Source organism: Leptopilina heterotoma, unplaced genomic scaffold (genome assembly GCF_015476425.1).
Source record: "Leptopilina heterotoma isolate Lh14 unplaced genomic scaffold, ASM1547642v1 Lhet_53, whole genome shotgun sequence".
Taxonomy (NCBI): Eukaryota; Metazoa; Arthropoda; class Insecta; order Hymenoptera; family Figitidae; genus Leptopilina; species Leptopilina heterotoma.
This window is the reverse complement of record NW_025111115.1, coordinates 2,271,060-2,296,817: the sequence shown is the minus strand read 5'-3', so window position 1 is coordinate 2,296,817 and position 25,758 is coordinate 2,271,060. Positions and strand designations below refer to the sequence as shown.

At 22.2% G+C, this 25,758-nt stretch overlaps 1 protein-coding gene across 1 annotated transcript in view; it reads right to left on the bottom strand.

The window, feature by feature from the left end:
* The window catches only part of LOC122508202 (neo-calmodulin-like), a 154,715-nt gene extending 148,572 nt beyond the window's left edge, over nucleotides 1–6,143 (bottom strand). The window contains exon 1 of the mRNA XM_043621399.1: nucleotides 5,689–6,143. Within this exon, the coding sequence (XP_043477334.1) occupies nucleotides 5,689–5,727 (39 nt within the window). The 5' untranslated portion in view covers nucleotides 5,728–6,143. The remainder of the gene's footprint in view (nucleotides 1–5,688) is intronic.
* Nucleotides 6,144–25,758: the final 19,615 nt, after the last annotated feature.

Sequence of the window (25,758 nt, the reverse complement as noted above, 5' to 3'; positions counted from 1 at the left end):
CATAAATGTAAAAATAATTTTTAAAAATATTCCCTTATCATTTGAACGTTGGAAACTATTGGAACTTCTTATTCATAAGTATATTTCACACTTCTCTCAAGTTCTTAAATCAAATGAAATGTGTTATGTAATTTTGAATTGAAATTGCTTTCTTCCTCTCAACAAAAGAGTTCATTAGGTTTATTGAATATTACGTAAACGTTGAATAAAATTTGCAGTATTTTTTTTTTATTTTTAAACTTTGTGACTTTATAGAATAAAATATTCATTCGAACAAAAAAGAGGGTGACGCAACAATCTGAATTACTTAACATATTTTATAATATTTTACACTTAACGTATAGTTCCAAATAATTTATTGTCTATTCAATTATATATCATAAAGTCAACTCTGAGGTATTACATAAAGTGTTGCAGCTTAAATTTTACATCAAAAAAGGATTAAAATAATCAATTTTAGAATTTAGAACTTAAGAATTAATTTTCTCTGCAACAAAAATAGATTCCCCTAAAGTTTTAACCGTTTTGACCTAATAAAATTTTAACCGAACGACAAATTTTTACAATAACTATTTTTTTTTACTACTTTTAATTCATATATTATTAAAAATGTTATTTTCTGTATAAAAATTTAAATCTTAACTAAGTAAATATAGAATTCCAATTGTTTTGCAATTTTTAAAAATGTTTAAACTTTAAATTAAAAGAAAAAATATTTTTTACTAGAAAAACATTAAAATGTTTTGTTTAGAAATTTTTCTTTTTCAAATTATTGAACAAGGAAATATGAAAAACATTTTTAAACAAAAATTTATTAAATTTCTAACAGGGGAAATATTTTTTCTCCTAAAACTATTGATTTTCAACAAACTGCACTAATTATAATAATTAATGAAGTACAAATTAAAAGAAGTAGATAAAAAATTTCGTCGTTCATTCGAATGTTTGAAAATTTGAGAACAGAAAATAATATCCAATTTTTTTTTTTTTTTTGTTATAATGAGAAAAATAATTAAAAATTATATAGAGAATGTTAAAAAAAACAATAAAATTTTGTATACAGGGAATGAGTAAATAACATTAATTTAAATTGGGAAAAAAATTAAAAATTCTGTTTTAAAAATTCAATTACAGTTAAAGGATATCAATCTTCATTTATCACAATGCTTTTCGACATTCGTATTGTTGTATATCTTACTGAATGTATATACGCCGAATATCGAGTTTTCAATGACAACTCTTCTTTGAAAGCATCGAATTCTTCAAGTACACTTATACCATTTGTTCTAATAAAAATGGATGTCCTTTTAAATTACAAAAGAATCTCAGTTCTCTATATTCCTTTCTTTCAACTTTATTGTGCCAAAGATAATAAAAACATTCTTTTTCTTTATTCTTCGAAATTTATAAAATTTATATTGTGAGTAGAAAAACTATATTTTAAATCTATATTTTCGCAAAAAAGATAATTTTTTACTTGAAATTTTAATTTAAATATATATGAAATATATGAAATCTATTTAAATTATTTTTAAATTATTTTTTTAAATGTTTTTTTTCACATTTGAAAAAATATGAAAAAAAATAGTTTTCCGAAATTGGTAATAAATTATATTTTATGTGTGAGATAACCTTGGAAGTAACCTTGAGTTAGCCATAGGGTTGAGACCGACAAGTTTTTTCTCCACATACACACACAGAGAGTTTAATAAAATTTGAAATATTATTTAGTTGTATTTTACAATCGTAGATTTACTTTTGACAAAACAAATATTAAATTTAATTTTCATGAATTCATGGTAATTGTTTCGAGTATTTGTTTTGCAAGAAAAGTTTGTATTTTCATTTCTATATGGAGAAAAGTAAGTAAATAAGTAGAACAAGTCAGTGAATTGTCAGACGCTCGTAGCATTAAGGAATGCTCTTTATGTCTCTGCGAAGTATATAAAACTTCAAAAATGTATCTAACTTTTAATAGAAAATTGTGAGTGTACATAAAAAATTTTTTCGCTCTGTATTCTTGGATAAACAGATATTCATATTTTAAATATGCAAATATTATTTAAAATTTGCTTCTTGGATTGAGAAGAAAAATTGATTCAATATTACTTTGTCGGTTAATTCTCGAATTAAAGTTTTGAACCCTTAAAAGAACGAAATTTGGTAATTACTTCTTGAAATTAATTTTTTTTTTACAATAAATTTGCATTACTATTAAAAGAAATTAACTATCAGGGTCAGGAAAAACAGAAAATTTAGGGAAAGAGTCAGAGAAAATAGAATTAATTAGGAAAATCATGAAAAAGGCAGGAATTTTTATTAAAAGTACTGAAAAAAATTAAATTTTTAGAATTCAAGAGAAAATTCTTAATTTTTGTATTTTTTTTGTTTGACACATAAACTATGAAATTACCACGAATTCGAATACAAAACCTTCAAATTTTTGTATTTCTAACAATAATTTCTTTTTAATAACTTAATTCTTGAAGAACTATCATAAAATAAATAAATTATTTAATGAATAATTTTACTTCAATATTTCAAAATTAATTAAACTTTAATAGAATTGCGTTTACGATTTTAATAAATAGACGAAGTTCAAAGGTTTTAATTTGAAATTTTAGAAAATTTTAATTTGGAATTAATTTAATTAGAAATCTTAAGGAACTTAGATTTATGAAAAATTTTCCTAATTAATTTTAAATTAGTTAAAAATAATGAAAAATTGAATTTTGAAGAAGTTACAAATTTTGCATAAATTCAATTATTTTCAAATGTAATAAAATTTTTCGCAAAAATTCAATTATGTTCAAAAATTTTTTTTTTAATTTCATCAAAATTTCAATTTTCTTTATAAATTAATAAAATTCTTCTCCGAAATTCAATTATTTTCAAAAGTAATAAAATTCTTTGCAAAAATTTAATTTTATTCAAAAATTTTTTTAAATTTCATAAAAATTTCAATTATTTTTATAAATTAATATAATTCTTCTCCGGAATTCAATTATTTTCAAAAGTATTAAAATTCTTCGCAGAAATTCAATTCTATTCAAAAAGTCTTTTAAATTTCATAAAAAATTTCAATTATTCATAAATTAAAAAAATTCTTCTCCGAAATTCAATTATTTTAAAAAGTAATAAAAATATCACAGGAATTCAATTATTTAATGAAAATTTCAATTATTTTTATAAATTAATAAAATTCTTCTCTGAAATTCAATTGTTTTAAAAAATAATAAAAATATCACAGGAATTCAATTATTTCATCAAAATTTCAATTATCTTTATAAATTAATAAAATTCTTCTCCGAAATTCAATTTTTTTCAAAAGTAATAAAATTCTTTGCAAAAATTCAATTATGTTCTAAAATTTTTCTCAATACAATTATTTTCAATATCTACTATTTTAATAAAATTTCCCATAAGAATTAAATTATTTAAAAAAATTTTTATAAATTTCTTTGCAATAATACAGTTATTTTCATAAATAATAAAACTTATCGCAGAATTTCAATTATTTAAAAATTTGTTGACAAAATTCTTTATTTGTGTATTTAAATAATTGAAATCTCGTAGAATTTTTTAATAAACATTAATTTAAAAATTATTTCCAGTTAAAATTTTAGAAAATAATTGAATATTGAGAGCATTATAGCATGGATTTTGAGAATCAATTGAATTTTGAAAATGTTTCAAATTAAAATCTTTGCAAATTTGAATTTTTCAATACTTTTAATTTACAATATTCTATAAAATACATTTTTTTGAAAAATTTTACTTAAATTGTTTTTTAAATTATTTGAAGTTTTTATTTTATAATATATATTTAATTGAAGTGTTTCTGAATAATCGAAATTTCGTACAATTGAATTGTAAACAAATGGATTTGAAAATTCTCCAAAATTTTTAGTTAAAAATTCTTGAAAATAATATTTGAATTGAAATGATATAGAAAATTTTAATTTTAATTAGAAAAATTAGGGAAAAGTTGGGGGAAAAACGAAATTAATTTTTTGTGGCAACCCTGAGCATAAAATTTTTAAATATTTTTAGAAGTTTTTTTTGCAAATTGTTAACCTCAATTCTTCTTTGTGTAATTTAAATTTTTCTGTAGTAAAAAAATATATTAATTGAAACAATTAAAACTTTTGCTAAAGCAGATAAATTTATATATAGCCGTTCGAAGTTGACCCACGTTATCTTTTTGTAAAGATCTAAAGGACCAAATACAGTTTTCGAGATGGACCATTAAATTTTTAAATAAAGAAAAGAAGAAAGTTTTAATTTTATTTTAGGCAAATATTAAAAAACTTTGTATACGAGTTTTATCAAAAATGTTGTTGCAATCTTATCTGAATATATAGAGTACCTATATTTTGCGATGGGTAACAGGTTGTTGGCAAGAATATCATAGGGTGTGTCACTTGCACATGACTTGGGTCGCATAATAATGAACTACATAATAGAACCAAGGTTCTTTTTTACTAATACATTTTCCAGTATATGCATGTGTAAAATTTTTAATTTTTCTATTCCGTTTCTCCAATTATAAGAAATTAAAAATGTTGAAATATTTTATGAGAAATGTAATTGTATTTATGTAATATGATTATTAAGTAGATTTTATTAATTAGTTTATTGAGTCGCTAATTAACTTGTTTATTAAGTATTATTATTATTTGTTTATTGAATTTATTAATTTATGAAGTAGTCTATTAATTAGTTTATTGAGTAGTTTATAAAGTTGTTTATTAATTAATTTATTGAGAAGTTTATAAAGTTGTTTATTAATTAATTTATTGAGAAGTTTATAAAATTGTTTATAAAGTTGTTTATTAATTAATTTATTAAGAAGTTTATAAAATTGTTTATTAATTAATTTATTGAGTAGTTTACTAAGTTTATTATGTTTTTAATTAGTTTACTGAGTAGTATATTAAGTACTTCTTATCGATTAGTTATTGAATAGTTTATTGAGTAGTTTCTTGAGTAGTTTATTAAGTTGTTTATTAAGTATTAAATTTACTAGATACAGTGAAAAATAATTGGAAAATAAAAGTAAACATTAAAAAGTAAAGTATTTATAAATAATAAATAATGTTAGTTAAAAAAAGGAAAATATTACAGTTTTCCTTTAAAACTTTGAATATCCTTCGAGTTTAATTAAACCCCAAAGCAATTCGCGAAACAAAATTCAGTTTGTAGTTAATATTCAAAGCTGCGAACTATGGATACTTATATACAAATCTTATGCTAATTTTCCTCTAAGAATATATGATGTTAAAATAAAAGAAAAATCGTTTCTTCAATATGGAAAGAGTTAAAAAATAAAAAATTTAAAGTAACGAAATTTAAGTTACAAAATTGAGTTTAGTTGAAAAATTTTAGCAAATTAAAATTTAATTTACTGAATTCTCTTCCATGAAATTTTAATATAAAAAAACGATTTTTATAAAATCTTCAGTTTATATAAAGAGTTTATATAAAGAGAATGGTTGTTACCAGTACTTTTTAGTATTTTTTACCAATAAATTTGTATTTTACGCTAAAAATGCGATTTTATAAAAAAGTCAAAAAATATAACCAAAAGTATATACAAAACTTTTGTAGTAGACACAAAAGTCGTTCTTTGTTTTGCGTGTCAATTAAAGAGAACATTAAGAAATATTCTTGTATTTGTAAACTTACCCGGCGCATCACTCGTATAGAAAATGAAGACGTCTTCATATTGGTGGAAATCCTGACAGAATAAATTTAAATACAATCTGTAGGAGTATTTTTCTGTTTTGTTTTTTGTTTTTTAATTTTTTTCCTTCTAGTTGCGAATCTAACACTGAAAATTAAACCGAAACCGGAAATGGAAAGAACACAGTGGACGGATATGGTTTCTTTTTTAAATTTTAAATAGCTGGATCTTTATCAATATAACTACAGGTGGTTTTCATTCGGCAAAGAGATTTCAATTTTAATTTTTATTGAAAAGATTTCTTTTTTTGTATTATTTTCAAGAATGAGAATTTTTATTTTCTGAAAAGATGTGAAATGATTATTTTTTTTTTTTGAAATTTTGCAAACGAAATTTTGATTAAAAGACAAAAAGGAGAAATCTCTTTGCAGTCTACGTGAGCGCGGTTGTCGAGCGTCTGTAATTTTCTACAGACCATAGAAACCCACCCCATACTTCGCGCATGTACATTTCATGGGAATATGCGTGCATGAACGTTTCATGTGCGCATGAACGTCTTTTTTACTTTAGAAGAATTCCAGTTGATTATAAGGACACATTTTATTTAAAAATAATTATGTGTAATTTATAATTACATCTATAGTAACGTTAGTGCATTTACAGAATGTTGATAGCCCTTGTACTTTTTAACACAGAGAGCAGGGCTCGAACTAGGTTTGAACTAGGTTTGACTTGAAGTCATTAAAAGTCCGTTTTTTTTTTTTAAAAGTCCGTAATTTGAATGAAAAAGGACGGAAAGTTCGTAAATTGTACGATATAATTTCGGAAATTTTGAAAAAGTTAGAAATTATTGCAGAAATTCAATTATTTTCAAAAGTAATAAAATTCTAAGCAAAAATTCAATTATGTTCCAAAATTTTTTTTAAAATTCTTCTCCGAAATTTCAATTATCTTTAGAAATAATTAAATTCTTCTCCGAAATTCAATTATTTTCAAAAATTTTCCTCAATTCAATGATTTTCAATATCATACTATTTTCATAAAATTTTCCAAAACAATTCAATTATTTAAAAAAAAATTGAATAAAATTCTACACAGACTTTTAATTATTTTCAGAAAAGAATAAAAATTCTACAGGAATTTAATTATTTACAAATTTTTTTATAAAAAAAATTATTTTTCGTAAATAATAAAATTTTTTTTAGGAATTCAATTATTTTCATAAATAATAAAACTCATTGCAGAATTTCAATTATTTTTCATACAATTTCAATCGAATATCTCGAAAAAATTCTTAAAAATTTTATTAAAATTCGTCAAAAGAATTCAGTTATTTAAAAATTTATAGATAAAATTCTTCATGTGAATTCAATTTTAAGAAACATTCAATTATTCAGTAAATTGTTATTGTTTTTGTATTTAAATAATTGAATTCTAGTAGAATTTTATCATAAACATTGATTTAAAAATGGATTTCAGTTAAAATTTTAGATTATAATTAGATTTTAAAAACAGAACGTAAATTTTTAGAAATCATTGAATTTTGAAAAGGTTTAATGAATAATATACATTTGATTGGTTTAATTGAATTTAAATTGGATTCAAATTAATTTCTTTCATTGCAATGTACCTGTACTGATTTTATTAACATTATCTATTTTCGTTGAAAAAATGTTAAAAGAATTGATGAAGAATTAAAACTCTTATATTAAAATAATATTTTTGAATTATTAAAAGTGTATTGTATTTTTTTCAAGAAGAGTGAAAAATTTGTCTCATATTCTTCCGGTTTTATAAAATAATAGAAAGAAGAACAAATAATATCCAGCATATTGAAACGATTTGAGCGTCGTATAACTCGTAAAAAGAAGGGGAGAGTTTCAGTCATTTTATGAGAAAATGGGAATAAAATTGTTTCAAGGAGAAAACTTGATTGAAGTGATAGGACTAGAATGAAATTGTATTTTACTACTTCTTCATAAAATAAGGTGTAAATTATATATGTTATTGTATAAAAACGCGGCTAAAATCTTTACTATAGTTCAATAAATATTTATCTCAACGCTAAATTGTATTTATATTCTAGATAATGTCGTTTCAATAGCTGTTTGTTAATTCAAAAGTAATAAAATTCTTCACAGAAATTCAATTATGTTCAAAATTTTTTTTAAATTTTCGTCAAAATTTCAATTACTATCTTTATAAATAAAAAAAATTCTTTTTCAAAATTCAATTGTTTTCAAAAATTTTTATAAAATTCTTGTCAAAATTTCAATTATTTTCTAAAATTTTCCTTATTTCAATGATTTTTAATATCTACTATTTTAATAAAATTACCCAAAAGAATTCAATTATTTAAAAACAATTTTAATAAAATTCTACGAAAACCTTTAATTTTTTTTTATAAAATAATAAAAATTTCAGAGAAATTCAATTATTTACAAATTTTTTAAAAATTTCTTCGCAATCATTCAATTATTTTTATAAATAATAAAACTCATAGAAGAATTTCAATTATTTTTAATACTATTTTAAATTAATAAATCGAAAAATTCAATTATTTTCACAAATAAAGTTTTTCTCAAGTATTCAATTATTTAAAATAAAATTTTCATAATATTTATTATATTTCGAAATAATTAATCATTTAAAACAATGTTTATAAAATTCTTATAAAGAATTCAATTATTTTCGAAAATAACAAAATTTTTAACAGAAATTCAATTCCTTTTAAACGTGTTAATAAAAATATTATTCAATTATTTTCATAAATAATAAAATTCTTCTCAGGAATTCAGTTATTTTTGAAAATTTTAACAAAATTCTTAGCAACTATTCAATTATTTTCATAAATAATAAAATTCATCGCAGTATTTCAAATATTTTTAATACAATTTTACAGGAATTGCTCAAAAATTATAATTATTCTTAAAAATTTGATTTCAATTCCTTGAAAAAATCAATTATTTAAAAAAATGTTTTTTTAAATTCTTTGGAAAAATTCAATTTTTTACAGAAATTTTAGAATTTTTCACAGAATTTTAATTTATTAGTTTCAAATATTTTAATAAAATTAGTTCGAAAGAAATCAATTATTTAAATACAATTTTAATTAAGTTTTTTTGAAATAATTCAATTATTCTTTTAGATTTTAATCAAATTCTTCCCAAGAATTCAATTATTTGCATAAATAATACTTCGAAAGAATTCAATGATGTCGATAAATAACAAAATTATTCCCGAGAATTCAATTAATTTGAAGTATTTTAATAAAATTCTTTGCAAAATTCAATTATTTTCATAAATAACAATATTCATCACAAGAATTCAATTATTTTTAAAAGTTAAAAAATTTTTCTTAGAAATTTAATTATTTGAAAAACTTCTTTTTTGAAATTTTTTTGCATAAATAATAAAAAAATGATTTTTAGGAATTCAATTATTTTTAATACAATTTTACAGGAATTGCTCAAAAAATGCAATTATTCAATAAATTGGTTTTTTTGTATTTAAATAATTGAATTCTAGTAGAATTTTCTAATAAAAATTGATTTGAAAATTAATTTCAGTTAAAATTTTAGATTATAATTGAATATTGAAAATATTAGAGCGTGAATTTTTGTAAATAATTGAATTTTGAAAAGGTTTTAAATTAAGAATTTTTGAAAATCTTAATTATTTCAAATTCAATTATTTTGAGTATAATTTTAATCGAATTTCTCAAAAAATGTAATTATTTAGACCTAAGGCTACAATTAACAAACAGTATTTGACAAAAATTAAGGTCCTTAAAAAAATACGGAAATTAAAATTCGTCGAAAGAATTCAATAATTTAAAAATTTGTTGATAAAATTCTTTATGGGAATTGTATTTTAAGAAACATTCAATTATTCAATAAATAATTTATTTTTGTATTTATAATTAAATTTTTGTTATATTTGAAGTTTTTATTTTCTAATATATATTTAATTGAAAAATTTACTCGAATAATTGAAATTTCGTAAAATTGAATATTGGAAAGATTATTATTTTTTATTTTACCTGCAAGTTTTCCGGTTCCTTGTTCCATGAATTTGAAGTCCACAACGTTGATCAACGAAAAAAATTTGTTTAAAATGTTTGAATATTATTTTAATAAATATACAACAATTATTGTTAAAGCATTAATAAAAATTTTTCTTTTTTATTTATTTTTGTGGTAAATTATTTCATTATCATTATTACATTATCATTAAATAATACACTTTTTAATCAAATTTTTTTTTTGATAAAAATGGACTTCAACTTGGTCCTTGTTCCTTGGTTTTTCCGTTCCTTTTTTAACTTTTCCGTTATCAGAGGATGCTCGCGGTAGCCAATATTGATTAATTGAATTATTTAATAGAAATGATCAATTGGTTTCATTTTTTTGAAAAAATAATTCTAATATAAAGTATTTTTCTTTTCTTTTTGTTTCAGGTGAGTTAAACAACATATATATGCTTCCTATCGCCTTTATTTCGTAAATCGTAAGTAAATATTTATCGAAATATTGATGTATAATTTTAATTGTATAATAATTAATAAGTAAAATTAAAAAGTGAAATATAATTACCAGAGGAACAATTTCAAAATTCTGATACAATGTATTAACTAACCTTTCAGTACCAATTGGAAATTTGAAAATAAAATTTTAATTTCCGAATTTATAGTGCAAAAAATAAAAAAGTGGCTGACATCTTTTTTACCCTACTTTACTTTAAAAACAACCTGTTTGCGCATCATTTCCATTTTGGATATTTTTTTTATTCATTGGATCTTTTTCTTATAAGAAAGTTGTAGAAGCAGTTAGAATAAAGATATCTAAAGATTTGATTAAAGGCGCTCTTTCAAAGGTGTAATCAAACTCAATGACTTATTTTCGGAATATAGGTCTCTTGAAAGTCGATAAGAACTTAAATGTTTATTCTTAGAAAAGTTGAATTGATAGAAGAGATACCTATAAAAAAATCTAACGATCTTTGATTTTCTTAATATATCTTTATTAGAAAAAGTAATTAAACCGAAACTAAGCAGAAAACAAAAAGAAATATAGTAAAACGTTGTTTAATTTCATTGTTCATTTTTGACGTTTATTAGTTTTTAACTTTTTTAATTTATAACTTATTTCCGATATTTGATATTAATTTTTGATAAGAACTTGTTTCTTTGAATAAAAAAATTTATTATTATAGAAAATACAATCATGTATATACATCATTTTTTATTTATCAAAAATTGAAATTAAAATATTCTAACAGATTAAAATTGTCTTGCGATTAATATTTAAATTTATTCAAATTTCCAGTTTTGTCTAACTAAAAATGTCTTTTTCTACTTAAGTAAATTTTACAACGTTTTCAATTAATAAGAAAAATTAATTTTCTAAACAAATTCAAGCAAAGTTTTCGAGATTTTCGATTTGAAAGATTTGTAACGAATTATTCTGAATAATATTCTCATTAATTTTGAAAAGAAAAATTTGTAAATGGAAAAATTTTTACTGATTGCAATAAAAATGAAAAAATTAAATTTTACATTTAGAAACTTTATATATAAACAACGGGTGAAGATCACAACGTTAATCAACGATGGGAAGAATAAAAAATTTTCTACTCAAAAATAATAATTTCTTTTTAAATAACTTAATTCTTGAATTCTTAAATTTTTTTTTAAATTCGCCAAAAGCATTCAATTACAACCTATTTTTAAAAATTTTGATAAAATTCTTCATAAAAATTCAAATTTAAGAAATATTTAATTATTTAATAAATTATTTATTTTTGTATTTAAATAATCGGTTTCTTCATGTTTTATAATAATTAAAACTTGCTACTTTGTTACTATAAATTCTTCAAAAATTATTTTCAACATTACGATTATTCATTTTCAGGATTTACAACTAAAATTCTTTTTTAAGTCAATTTTTTTAAGTAATTTTTGAAAAAGTTCTTTGTGAATTTTCAAATTCTTTTGTTTACAATTTAATTTTACAAAATTTCTATTATTCTCATATTTTTCCATTAAATATATTAGAAATTAAAAACATTGAATAATTAAAAAAAATTTCATTAAACTTATTGAGAAAAATTAATTCTAGAGAATTCTTAATTAAAAGTATGAAAAGTTCAAATTTACAAAGATTTTAATTTGAAATTCATTTTTAAAGCAATATTTATTAGAAAATTCTACGAGAATTCAATTATTTGTCTACAAAAATAAATATTTTATTAAACAATTGAATGTTTCTTAAAATTGAATTTTCATAAAGAATTTTATCAACAAATTTTTAAATAATTGAATTCTCTTGATAAATTTTAATAAAATTTTTAAGAATAATTGCATTTTTCGAGAAATTTGATGAAAATTATATTAAAAATAATTTAAATTCTGTTAAAAATTTTATTAAAAGTTTTGAAAATAATTGAATTTCGAAGAAAATTATTATTAATAAAGATAATTGAAATTTTGACGAGAATATTTGTAAATTTTTAAATTTAATTTGATTTCTGCAAAGAATTTTATTAAAATTATTTTGAAAAAAAATTGAATTTTTACGCAAAGAATTTAGTTTTTGTGGCAACCCTGAATCAATAATTTTTGAAAAGTATTTTAAATGAAGAATTTCGTTCGGCAGGGTTCCTATAGAATCTGGAAATCATGGAAATCATGGAAATGGTATGGAATTTTTAAAAGTTTCTAAATTTTTTCAGTTTTCCATTTTTTCTCTTGAATAGAAATTCAAATAATAATAAAGCTAAATGGCATAAAAGAGAAGAAAAAATGTTGAATTTTAAGAAATTCGGATTTATGAATTTTTGATAATTTTCGATAATTTTAGATTTTTTACCAAAGAGTCGAGACTATTAAATAAGTAAAGTATTTTCCAAGAGCACAAAAATAATGAAGCTAAATACTATCAAAGAGAAGAAAAACTGTTGAATTTTAAAAAAATCGGTTTTTCGAATTTTTGATGAATTTTTAGAATTTTAGAATTTTTACCAAAGAGTCGAGACTATTAAATAAGTAAAGTATTTTTCAAAAGCACAAAAATAATGAAGCTAAATCCCATAAAAGAGAGAAAAAAATGTTGAATTTTAAGAAATTCGGATTTTTGAATTTTTGATACTTTTCGATAATTTTAGATTTTTTACCAAAGAGTCGAGACTATTAAATAAGTAAAGTATTTTCCAAAAGCACAAAAATAATGAAGCTAAATCCCATAAAAGAGAGGAAAAAATGTTGAATTTTAAGAAATTCGGATTTTTGAATTTTTGATAATTTTCGATAATTTTAGATTTTTTACCAAAGAGTCGAGACTATTAAATAAGTAAAGAATTTTCCAAGAGCACAAAAATAATGAAGCTAAATACTATCAAAGAGAAGAAAAACTGTTGAATTTTAAGAAATTCGGATTTTTGAATTTTTTATAATTTTCGATAATTTTAGAATTTTTACCAAAGAGTCGAGACTATTAAATAAGTAAAGTATTTTTCAAAAGCACAAAAATAATGAAGCTAAATACTATCAAAGAGAAGAAAAACTGTTGAATTTTAAAAAAATCGGTTTTTCGAATTTTTGATAAATTTTTAGAATTTTAGAATTTTTAACAAAGAGTCGAGACTATTAAATAAAAAAAGTATTTTTCAAAAGCACAAAAATAATGAAGTCAAATCCCATAAAAGAGAGGAAAAAATGTTAAATTTTAAGAAATTCGGATTTTTGAATTTTTGATAATTTTCGATAATTTTAGATTTTTTACCAAAGAGTCGAGACTATTAAATAAGTAAAGAATTTTCCAAGAGCACAAAAATAATGAAGCTAAATACTATCAAAGAGAAGAAAAACTGTTGAATTTTAAGAAATTCGGATTTTTGAATTTTTGATAATTTTCGATAATTTTAGATTTTTTACCAAAGAGTCGAGACTATTAAATAAGTAAAGAATTTTCCAAGAGCACAAAAATAATGAAGCTAAATACTATCAAAGAGAAGAAAAACTGTTGAATTTTAAAAAAATCGGTTTTTCGAATTTTTGATAAATTTTTAGAATTTTAGAATTTTTACCAAAGAGTCGAGACTATTAAATAAGTAAAGTATTTTTCAAAAGCACAAAAATAATGAAGCTAAATCCCATAAAAGAGAGGAAAAAATGTTGAATTTTAAGAAATTCGGATTTTTGAATTTTTGATAATTTTCGATAATTTTAGATTTTTTACCAAAGAGTCGAGACTATTTAATAAGTAAAATATTTTTCAAAAGCACAAAAATAATGAAGCTAAATCCCATAAAAGAGAGGAAAAAATGTTGAATTTTAAGAAATTCGGATTTTTGAATTTTTGATAATTTTCGATAATTTTAGATTTTTTACCAAAGAGTCGAGACTATTAAATAAGTAAAGTATTTTCCAAAAGCACAAAAATAATGAAGCTAAATCCCATAAAAGAGAGGAAAAAATGTTGAATTTTAAGAAATTCGGATTTTTGAATTTTTGATAATTTTAGATTTTTTACCAAAGAGTCGAGACTATTAAATAAGTAAAGAATTTTCCAAGAGCACAAAAATAATGAAGCTAATTACTATCAAAGAGAAGAAAAAATGTTGAATTTTAAGAAATTCGGATTTTTGATAATTTTCGATAATTTTAGATTTTTTACCAAAGAGTCGAGACTATTTAATAAGTAAAGTATTTTTCAAAAGCACAAAAATAATGAAGCCAAATCCCATAAAAGAAAGGAAAAAATGTTGAATTTTAAGAAATTCGGATTTTTGAATTTTTGATACTTTTCGATAATTTTAGATTTTTTACCAAAGAGTCGAGACTATTAAATAAGTAAAGTATTTTCCAAAAGCACAAAAATAATGAAGCCAAATCCCATAAAAGAAAGGAAAAAATGTTGAATTTTAAGAAATTCGGATTTTTGAATTTTTGATAAATTTTTAGAATTTTAGAATTTTTACCAAAGAGGCGAGACTATTAAATAAGTAAAGTATTTTTCAAAAGCACAAAAATAATGAAGCTAAATCCCATAAAAGAGAGGAAAAAATGTTGAATTTTAAGAAATTCGGATTTTTGAATTTTTGATAATTTTCGATAATTTTAGATTTTTTACCAAAAAGTCGAGACTATTAAATAAGTAAAGTATTTTCCAAGAGCACAAAAATAATGAAGCTAAATTCCATATAAGAGAGGAAAAAATGTTGAATTTTAAGAAATTCGGATTTTTGAATTTTTGATAATTTTCGATAATTTTAGATTTTTTACCAAAGAGTCGAGACTATTAAATAAGTAAAGTATTTTCCAAGAGCACAAAAATAATGAAGCTAAATACTATCAAAGAGAAGAAAAACTGTTGAATTTTAAAAAAATCGGTTTTTGAATTTTTGATAAATTTTTAGAATTTTAGAATTTTTACCAAAGGGTGGAGACTTATCAATAAGTAAAGTGTTTTTATAGAGCCCAAAACTATTGAAATTAGGTTTAAAATTCCACTGGAATTTCTTAAAAATTTGACCTGGAAATCTTGGAAAAAGTATGGAATTTTAAATTCGGATTTCTGTAGGAATCCTGAAGTTCGACAAATATTCAACAAGTTGTTCATTTTATGACCATTTAGCTTCCTCAATATATAAAAATTGCGGTTTTGCACACTTTTGAAAAACTATGTACGAAAGGGTTCGTCTAGAAGATTTGTTAAAAATAAAATTATATAAATCATTTATAAGTTGTTGTATAAATATTTGGTGAAATTTACACTTTCATTTGCCAATTGCTTCTATTTTATGATAGAATAATCATTTCAAAATATTAATATTAATATTAAATTAATTATGAAAAAAATACAAAATTTGAATTTTTTGTAAAAAAAAAAAATATTTATTAATTTTATATATTTTGATAAAATATATACTTTGTATACATCAATCGATTCGTTTTCTTGTCAGGAATGTAATTTTGAGAATAATTAATAAAAATATTAACAAATAAAAAAATTATTTCAAAAAATACAAAAAAAAAATTTTTCTGAATTTAAAAAAAATTGTATAAAAAAAAATTTTGTAGATATTTTTGAAAATCCTTGTGTCAGATTTTAGGTATTAATGACTGCAATAAACCTGCAAAATTTCAGGACAATCCATCAAAATTTGTAAGAGATAATTTGTACACAATTTTTGTGACATACACACACACATACATCTGGACATTTGCTCATAATTGAATATACATATGTTCTAGATGAAAATGAGTCCATATAATCTTCTTTTGAAAAATTGAAAATCGTCACCAATGCAAAGCTTCCTCATGAGGAAGCAAAAGTAGATCAAGTCTTTAAAGTAATATTTGATTATATTTTTTAAAAATAATTATTTTTTAAATAAAAAAAACATTTTTAGGATAATTAGGTTGAAATAGAAAATAAGGTGTTTTTTTCATTGAAATCACATACGTCTATCGTTAAAGATTTATTTCATAATATTACACCAACAACTATTATTGAATTTTTATAATAATTTTTATAATAATTCCTTATCATGTTAAAAATGCGAATAAACACTTATTTTTAATAATATATAATTATATATATATAAATTTATATATATATATAAATTATAATATCGTATAATTGTTATAATTAATAGCCTAAAGATGCGATGCACATCAGGAGGCACGGTATACGATCCGTGCCAATCGCCGCGTTCAACTAATTGTCTCTCAACCACTTCGTAAAATTTCCAGCACGTCAATCTCGTGCTAGCTTAATAATAAACGCCATTTTCTTTCTTTCTTTCTTCTTCTTTTATTAATTTTTTTCATGTTTACTGATTTTCTTTCTTGTGTACTTCTAATATTTTTTGTATTTTTACTTTTAACATCATTCTATTTCATTTTGTTTTCATTTGTTTCATTTATTTTCGCCGATATTTGGAATGCTCGATTACACAATATATGTTTTCTATATATAAAAAAGTGTGGCTATTGCGATGAAAAAAAAAAAAATTGCTGTTTCTCCCCGAGTCGAGACTGGAAAGTTTGTTTATTATATGAAAAAGGGAAATTTCTTAGAAAATATAGAATCCTTATTTTCACATTTTACATTTTATTAATCCAGTCTCTACTCTAATGCGAGAAAGAAAAATTAAAATATAAAAATACCGGCGGGTTTTGTGATTTTCAATCTCAATGAACCACGACGGCAGGCGATTAATTCAATATTATTATGGACATCTGGCAGAAAGCTGATTGTTACAAAGCTCACTTAAGAATCTTGATCGTTAATTAAATTTAACCGCTTTTGAGTATGTTACACGAATGATAATTGCGATAACGGAACAATATATTTATATTCTGTAAAATATAATATTATATGGCGACTGCTGCTGTTTCCGCAGAATTTACTTGTAGCACCGAAGAAAAATGGTTTATTTCATTTCCAGAAACTTTTTTTTTTTAAGGTCTTCAATAACATAATGGCAACCTTAGAATCACGTTTGTTTCTTGGAAATTGAGATCAGTATTTTTCTTTTTGATAAATGCATTTTTTTCTTCCTTTATGTGTCTCATTTATAGTTTTTTTTTTGTTAATGAAATTATGATATATATTTTTTTCGGTGGTACAAGAAATCATGGGGAAAATTGGCCAGACAGTGTTGATAAAATACGAGACGTAAGTACAACAACTATTGTAGCTTAAAAAGATGCTGTTATTGCCGGACCTCAGAGAATGATCACTATTACAAAGAGAAGTATGGACATATGTGGGAGAATAAATTACATATCTGAATTTTTTATATATATATTATTAGTAGTGGAATGCGAAGACTTTTTTTAGTTTCGATCATGGCATTGTTCATCGGACATTGCTTTGATCATTTGGCAGTGTTTTATTGCATAAGTGGATCTTGATCTTATGCATTGTGAATTTAATTTTTTACTTTCATTATCGATGAGGGAACGATCGACGTCCATTTCTTATAATTTGTGTACAAAAAATGCTTCCAGCCAACTTCGCAATTTCCACCATAGTATTTTTTTCCTACCATTTTTCACTTTTTCAAAATTTAAGTCCGACTGTTAATGTGACTTTTAAATCATTTTTTGTTATTCTAGTCACAAAATTAGATTTTTTCAATCATTGAATTTATCATTTTTTTTTTTTTTTTAAGAAAGTGAAATTTGGTTGGAATTTTTAATGAGCAAACTGAAGTACAGACAATGCGCAGGTTCTGAGGTCTCGGCAAAATGAGGTATATTTGTGAAGAACGCATACGGCGTTGCTACCGGAGATTTTCTTTGCTTTCATTATTTTTTTTTATTAACCTTACCATTAACAATTTTTGATACCTTAACTACCAGAAATTCTTTTTTTTTTTCTTTAAATCGAAGACATGTTTTATGTATTTGTATTCGTTTTGTACTTGTACTGTTCAGCAAGGCAGCGTGTTGCACTTTGTTACATTTATAAATTTGTCGGACTGTGACTTTTCTTTTAAAAAAAATCTCGAAATTTTATTTACAACCAAGAAAGAAAGAATAACATTAAATTATAATTTTTTAAATAAATAGGCAATATATATATATTTTCCAAAAATAAACAATTCCAAAAAAAAAAAAAATCAGAATTTTCTAAATTTATATTCTAATTTCTTACTATAATTGTATATATAATTATGTAATTACATATACCATAATTTATTTAATTAAAATACAAATGAAAAGAAACGTTATAATAAAATATCGGAATTTTTTCCAATTCGTCTTCAGCCGGCCTTATCTCTTATTTAGTTGTCTTCCTGCTTTTTAATGAACGGGGGATGAAAAAATATCAATTCAATGCGGGATTAAACTTGTGATTCCATACAAAAATCATGGAATTTATGGTCCATGAGAAAAAGGAAGTAAAAAAAAAATAAAAATAATTTTCCCAACAAGACGAAACATTTAACGAGACCAAAAAACACGAGACATATAATTAGATATGAAAATAATAATTAAAAACAATTTTTGTCTCGAAAATATTCGTCTAGTTGGTTTTTTAAACAATTTTTTCTTTTAAAAAAATAAAAACCCGAAATGATGATAAAATTTATAATAATTACAAGTTCCATAATAAACATATTTCAACAATCACTTCGAGAGCGGACGTAATGTAACTTGATAATAATAATAATAATAATTATAATAATAATAATAATAATATAATAATAATAATAATAATATTAATAATAATAATAATAATATAATAATAATATTAATAATAATAATAATAAAAAATAATATTAATAATAATAATATTAATATAATATTAATATAATATTAATAATAATATTACTAATAAAAATATTAATAATAATAATAAAAATAATATTAATAATAATAATATTAATATAATATTAATAATAATAATATTAATAATAATAATAATAATAATAATAATAATAATAATAATAATAATAATAATAATAGTAATAATAATAATAAAGAACCAATAAGACACCTTAGAAAATAGGCCTATTTTATATATATAATATATAATATATAATATATAATATGTATACGTATTTACATAAAAATTAACATAACGTGCCATTGACTCTCATAGTCTCTATATCGTACAATGTGAACCAACTAAAATTGAACTACCCCTTCAATTTAATGATAAGGAATCAATAATTAAAATTAAAAATATAATCGAGATGAAACGTAAACAGTATAATTAAAAAATACGTGAAATTCTATTTTTTTCGATGATCTTATAATTATCTAGGTGTAATATTTATATATTTATATTTTATTTATATATATTTATATGCACGCGACAGAAGGGTGTTTCTCCAAAAAAAAAATTTTTTTTTTTTGGAGTATTATTATAGATATTTATACGTGAACGAAAAAAATGATGATTTTTTTTTGTTTGTGAATATGATTCATAGTGGCATGATTGTGCGAAGAAATAATGTACAAAAGTTTTTTTTTTCTTGAAAGAGAGGTTTCAAGGAAAGTAATTTTTTTTTTTTGCTTCTTTTATCTCATGGTTTACGATTTTCATTGACAGGAAATATTAAGTATTTTTTTTTTATAGAAATGAGTAAATTTTTTGGAAAATTATTTTGTTGAAATAACTATTCTCTCTATGTTTAAATTAGTTAAAAGTGACTAATTGTTAGTAAAATTTTTACTGTCTTTTCGCTTTAGAAATTAAAATAATTATTAGTCAGAAATAACTAATTATTAATTAATAATTTACTACTAGTAGTAAATGACTAATTAGTAGTAAATGACTTATTAGTAGTAAATAATTAATTCGTAGTAAATGACTAATTATCAAATGAAAATTAATAATTATTAGTGGAAAATTAGTCATTATTAATTATTTTGATTAGTACACGGAAAAGAAATTCACCTGAAACAACGGCAAATTTTACTACAATACATGAAACAAATATAAAGTAACTTTTACTATTTTCAAAACGTCCCTGAAGTTCTTCATCGTTAAAATAAGCGAAAAATTATTCTTTTTCAAATTCAATTTTTTTTATAATAACAATAAACGGTTGAGTTTTAAAAAATAATTTTATGTTTTTTAAATATTTCATTTATATTATGGACTTTTTTATTTCATTGAGTTCAGAATTTTTTTAATATTCTACAAAGTGAAACCTAAACTGTCAAAAATTTGTGTGCATCTTTTTGCAACTTTTACTATTTTTTTGAAAGTAAATTTCACTACAGTCTCAAATTAAATTTTATCAAGTTTTACAAAAATTTACTGTATAAAAGTAAAATTTACTCTGGAAGTAGTAAAAATCGACAAAAATGCGCAGATAAATTCGGGTTTACTTTAGATTTTACTATGAATGTATAATAAAAGTTACTTTATTCGTTTTTTCCTTGTTGGAAAATTTTTTGTTTGTTTCAGTTAAAATTTTTACTAATTCTAGAGAAACTTTTCGCTGTTCTGAGTAAAAAATTTTTTTGTGTAACTTATTATTATTAGTTTCCTGTAATTATTAATTAATAATTTCCATTTTAATATTTGAATCAGTGTATTAATTTTTACAATTAAATTAGTTACTTTTAACAAATTACTAAAAATTTCACTGTCTCTCTATATTAGAATTAGTAGAAATGTTTGTTAAGTTGAATTAGTGACTGATATTTTGCTTTTGAATTAGTAAATTTTCCTAATAAATAGAAATTTTTACTAATTTATTTCTAAAATTCACTAATTAGTTTCTATTAGTATAAATTGAGAAAATTTATTTCTATTAGTGAAAATTGCTACTAATTTATTCGTAAAATTTACTAATTAGTTTCTATTAGTAGAAATGGCGAAATAAATTAAATTTATTTCTATTACTGAAAATTTCTACTAATTCATTCGTAAAATTTACTAATTAGTTTCTATTAGTAGAAATGGAGAAATAAATAAAATTTATTTCTATTAGTGAAAATTTCTACTAATTTATTCTTAAAATTTACTAATTAGTTTATATTAGTACAAATAGGAAAAATTTATTTCTATTAGTAGAAATTTCTACTAATTTATTCGTAAAATTCACTAATAAATGTACTTACAAATTAGTAGAAATTAATTAGTAACATTACTAATTAGTAAATTTTACAATAAATAAATAGAAATTTCTATTAATTAGTAAAGTTTTCTAATTGAAAAAAACAGTCACTATTTTACTATTAGTAAACTAAACAAGTTTACTAATTCAATTTTATGGAGATTAAATTACTTATTTTTACCTAATTACTAAATTTTACAATGAAATTAGTCATTTTTAACTAGTTACTAAATTTTACAATTAAATTAGTCATTTTTAACTAATTATTAAATTTTACAATTAAATTAGTATTTTTTAACTAATTAAAAATTAGAGACTTAATTTGTAGAGAGAAATTACATTTGAAGAAAATACGCTGAAGACATGAAATAATCGTATTTGATAAATTTGATCATTGAAATTTGATCTTTGCAAATTTTTTCTCTCCTTTTACCTCTCTGTCTCTCATTCTCTCTTGTATTCTCATTTTCTCTCTTTCTTTTTTTCTCTTTTTCTCTCTTTCTTTCTATCACTCTCTTTCACTCTCTCTGTCTCTCTTTCTTTGTTTTTCTATTTTTCTATATCACTTTCTCTCTCTCTCTCTTTCTCTCTCTCTTTCTTTTTTTTACTAAACACTTGACGATACGTTTAATTAAAATACTAGAGAATTTCTACCCTTTCTCACATTAGGATCAAAATTTTTTGAAAATCTCGTTTCCGTCATTTTTTGACAGGACATTATTCAATATGATTGTTTTGTACATCAGAGTAAAAGAAACTATAATCGTTTTTCAAACATAATTGAAAAATTTTTCTAAACTGATTTATTTACTTAAAAAGTAAGTTTTAATCGAAATTAAAATTTGTAATTAGATTTTTTTCGATATGTTTTTTTTATAGCCAAAATGACTATTTCGTTTAATATTTAACAAAGAAAAAAATAGATTTTTTGGAAAATTAAATTGAAAATTTAGCAACGATTATAAAGAGAATTACCCTGCGTTACACAATATGTATTTATTTTAAAAGATTTTTCTCTACAACAAATATAATTGAGAGTGATAGTTTTCTTTTATTTATCTGATAAGGAAAAACATGATATGGAAGTTAGATGAAGAGTGTAAATGAATGATTTTTTTAAACTCTAATTTCTCTCGTTAATATATAATATACATATATAATGTAAACGTGATGATGTAGTTGACTTATTTAGACGCGTACTTCTTAATTATAGTACAATTAGTTTACACCCATAGACAGTAGCGATACCTGTGTTTTTTTTTATTTTCTTCATTTTTTTTTTCTTTTTTGCAATTTTCCCATTCGATAAATTTAAAAACTTTCATAACAATTACTTTATACTTAAGGTTTTCGTTAATATTAGTTATGGCACAATATAAATATTATATTTAAAGTCTTTTTGAAGACATAATAAAAATAAATCTAAGTAGTCTTTCTCACCTATCTTCGACAATTTTCTCATAATTAAATTTCCTAAGCTTTCGATTCGAAGACGTATTGTTTTCTTTTTTTTTATATTTTATTTTCTTTTTTAAATGGATCCTCTCTTTCCTTCCATAGTTTCTGTTTATTTTTTTTTTCTATTTGTTTTCTCTTCTCACAAAAAAAGGAAACAAAAAAATTTTGATTTGGAAGAATTTCTCTTTTTTTTCTTAAAAAAAAAATTAAATAGACTCATTCTCAGACCCAGAAGAATAGAAAAATTTTGTAATTTTTTTGGGAGAAATAAAGTAAATAAATAAATAATCGTACCGTTTTAAAAATCAAAATTTAGGTCTGAGATGGTAGACGATTTTTTTTTCCAATGTTCTTTGGTACGTTAATATCACATTAACAAGAAAACTTTAAACCAATCAAGACATTCTAATCAGTCGATTCCCTCTAAATTAAGGAATTAATAAAAAAAAAGTCAAGAAAAAATAAAAATAATAAATTTCATTGCCTTAAAACTGATATTTAAAAATTAAAAAATCAGCCTTCTCGAAAGTATAAATTCGCATATCAAAGTAGTTTCTTCACAGCGCCAAGGAAAATTAACTTGAGCTCCACCGCAGCTGCCCGGCTCAAATGCAAATTAACCCATTTATTAATCAAAAAAATTAACTTATTCCCTAATAAACAAAAAAATTTTTTTCAACAAAACATCAGGCCCGCTTTTTTTTTTAAAAATTACGAACATCACCGTCTAGAGGAGTTCACTTTTTATTTCATACACAATTTTTTTGTGAAAAAAGATTTTTTTGTGCGTGAAGAAAGAGTTTTGAGAAAATTTAAAGTGAAATCCTCATTTTTAACAAAAATTCGAGTGTCAACATTTATAAAAACAAAGTTTTTTTTTCGAAAAAACAAAAACACAATCATGTTTATAGAAATTGCAAAAAACGTTAGATTTAAGCTCACAATTATTCTTTTTTTACATATTCTCATTTTTCAATCTTAATTTATATGTACACTTATAAATCTTACGCAAATAAAAATAGATTAGTTGAAAATATTTCCTTTCCCAGAGTTTTCTTTCTTTCTTTCCCCTTTTTTCTTAAATACGAGACGAAAAAATCCATGCATTAGAGTCGTAAATATTTAAATACGCGATAGAATTTTCATTTTTTTGAACGCGAGGTCATTTTTTTGACGCCTGATGATGATGACGAGGATGAAGATTTTTTTTTTAAAGATATGACACGCGTTTTTTTTTCTATCTACGTTCATTATTGTAAATAGTAAAAGAGCTAATTCCCTTGCAATTTTGAAGGTATTGTTGGCACATTAGTATATCATAGATTTTATATTAATATATCTTCACTATAATTTCGCTTTGATATTAATTATTATGTTTATAAACAGACGGGGCGGGGGCAAATGCGCACACCCTGGAAAGATATGTTAGTCGAAATTTGCAAACACACGACATATAATAGTTTTTTTTAGAGACAACTGATTCTGCTGAAAAATTAAAATAATTTTTTGTTTCCTAATTGGTAAACTTTGGTATTTTTCCCAAAAGTAATTTTCTTCGGGGAAAAAAAAGAAGCAGTCATAATTCACCTTTGGTATCGTGCCGATTTTTCTTCAAAGTCTTATACGTATACGTTTCGTTGTAACGAAGTCGAAAGAGATTTTTTTTTAAATTTAAAAATCAAAAATAGCAGAATCGGTTGTCTCAGTTAATTCTGTGATTTTCCAAAAAAACTCGCAATTTTCGGAAGATCTTCGTGCAGTCGTTTTTTTTTAAATTTAAACACTAAAACATCGACGTAATTCCGTATACTTTTTTTTAATCTTTTTTCAGTATTTTTGCTTATTAAGTATACAAAACAACATCACAGAATTTCCCAATAATATTTAGAGCCAATTCACATAATTTTTTTTTAGATTAAAGAACTCGGCGCCTGTCGTCATAATGTGGAATGTATGCGGACAATTTTTTTTCTCTCTCTCTCTCTCTTTGCCTTTTTTTTCGTCCCTGATCTCTCGTCTCTCACCAAATATATCACAGAATCACAGAATTCCCGAAAATGACTAGGTACAATTTCAATAGCAAAAGTTGTTCCCTCGTTCATTGACGATTGGAGTCCGAAAGAAATAATTTAAGAATAATATACAATAGTGTCTTATTTTTTTTTTAAATGACCGACTTTTTTTCTTTCCACATTATGCATAAGAAACGCGAGACGATAATTTTTATATATATAATACATAAATATTATATACCTTAAACGAAATTCTTTGAGTTTTGACACCGCTTATGAAGACTACTAATGCTAGAATCGTATAATTTTTCACGGTATACTTCGTGCTTATTTAAGGAGATATGTCCGAAGAAATTTGGATTTTTTTTTGCTAAATAAATTTTTTTTTTGTCGAGCGAACGTCACAGGCATTTTTGTTTTTCAAAGACGTCATTAATTTTATACTCTCAACTATGTCAAAAAATTTTTTTTTTCTCTGGCTCTATTATACGAAACGTACATATATATAACGATAGAGGATAGATGTAAATCTATTTCTATCTTTTCGTCATTAATTTGTACTTGCTCCACGTTATGTTTTAGTTTATAGTATATGTAATGGCATTTTCCTTGCGCTTAAAGTGATAAAACATCAATTTCTGCATTTTTTTTCTCACTCCCACCTACTCTGAGATTAAAACCTGAATATGTTACGGTGAACAACTTTTTTGAGTTTTTCACTTGTACGGATGAATTTTCACTAAATCGAACTGTGGAAAATATACTAAAACTATTCTTTTTTTTTCCTTCAAACTTTCTTTTTTAAAAAATCGCTTTTGAAAATAATTTTGAAAAATAGTAGTTTAAAATAATTTTGAAAAATAGTATTTTAAAAAAATTAAAAAGAAAATTTTTTTAACGGAATTTCAAAAACTAATTATTAAGAAACATTGTTTTAAATAATTTTGAAATTAAATTTTAGTTAATTTCTTTAAAATAAAAAAGAATGATAAAAATAATAAAATAATAAAA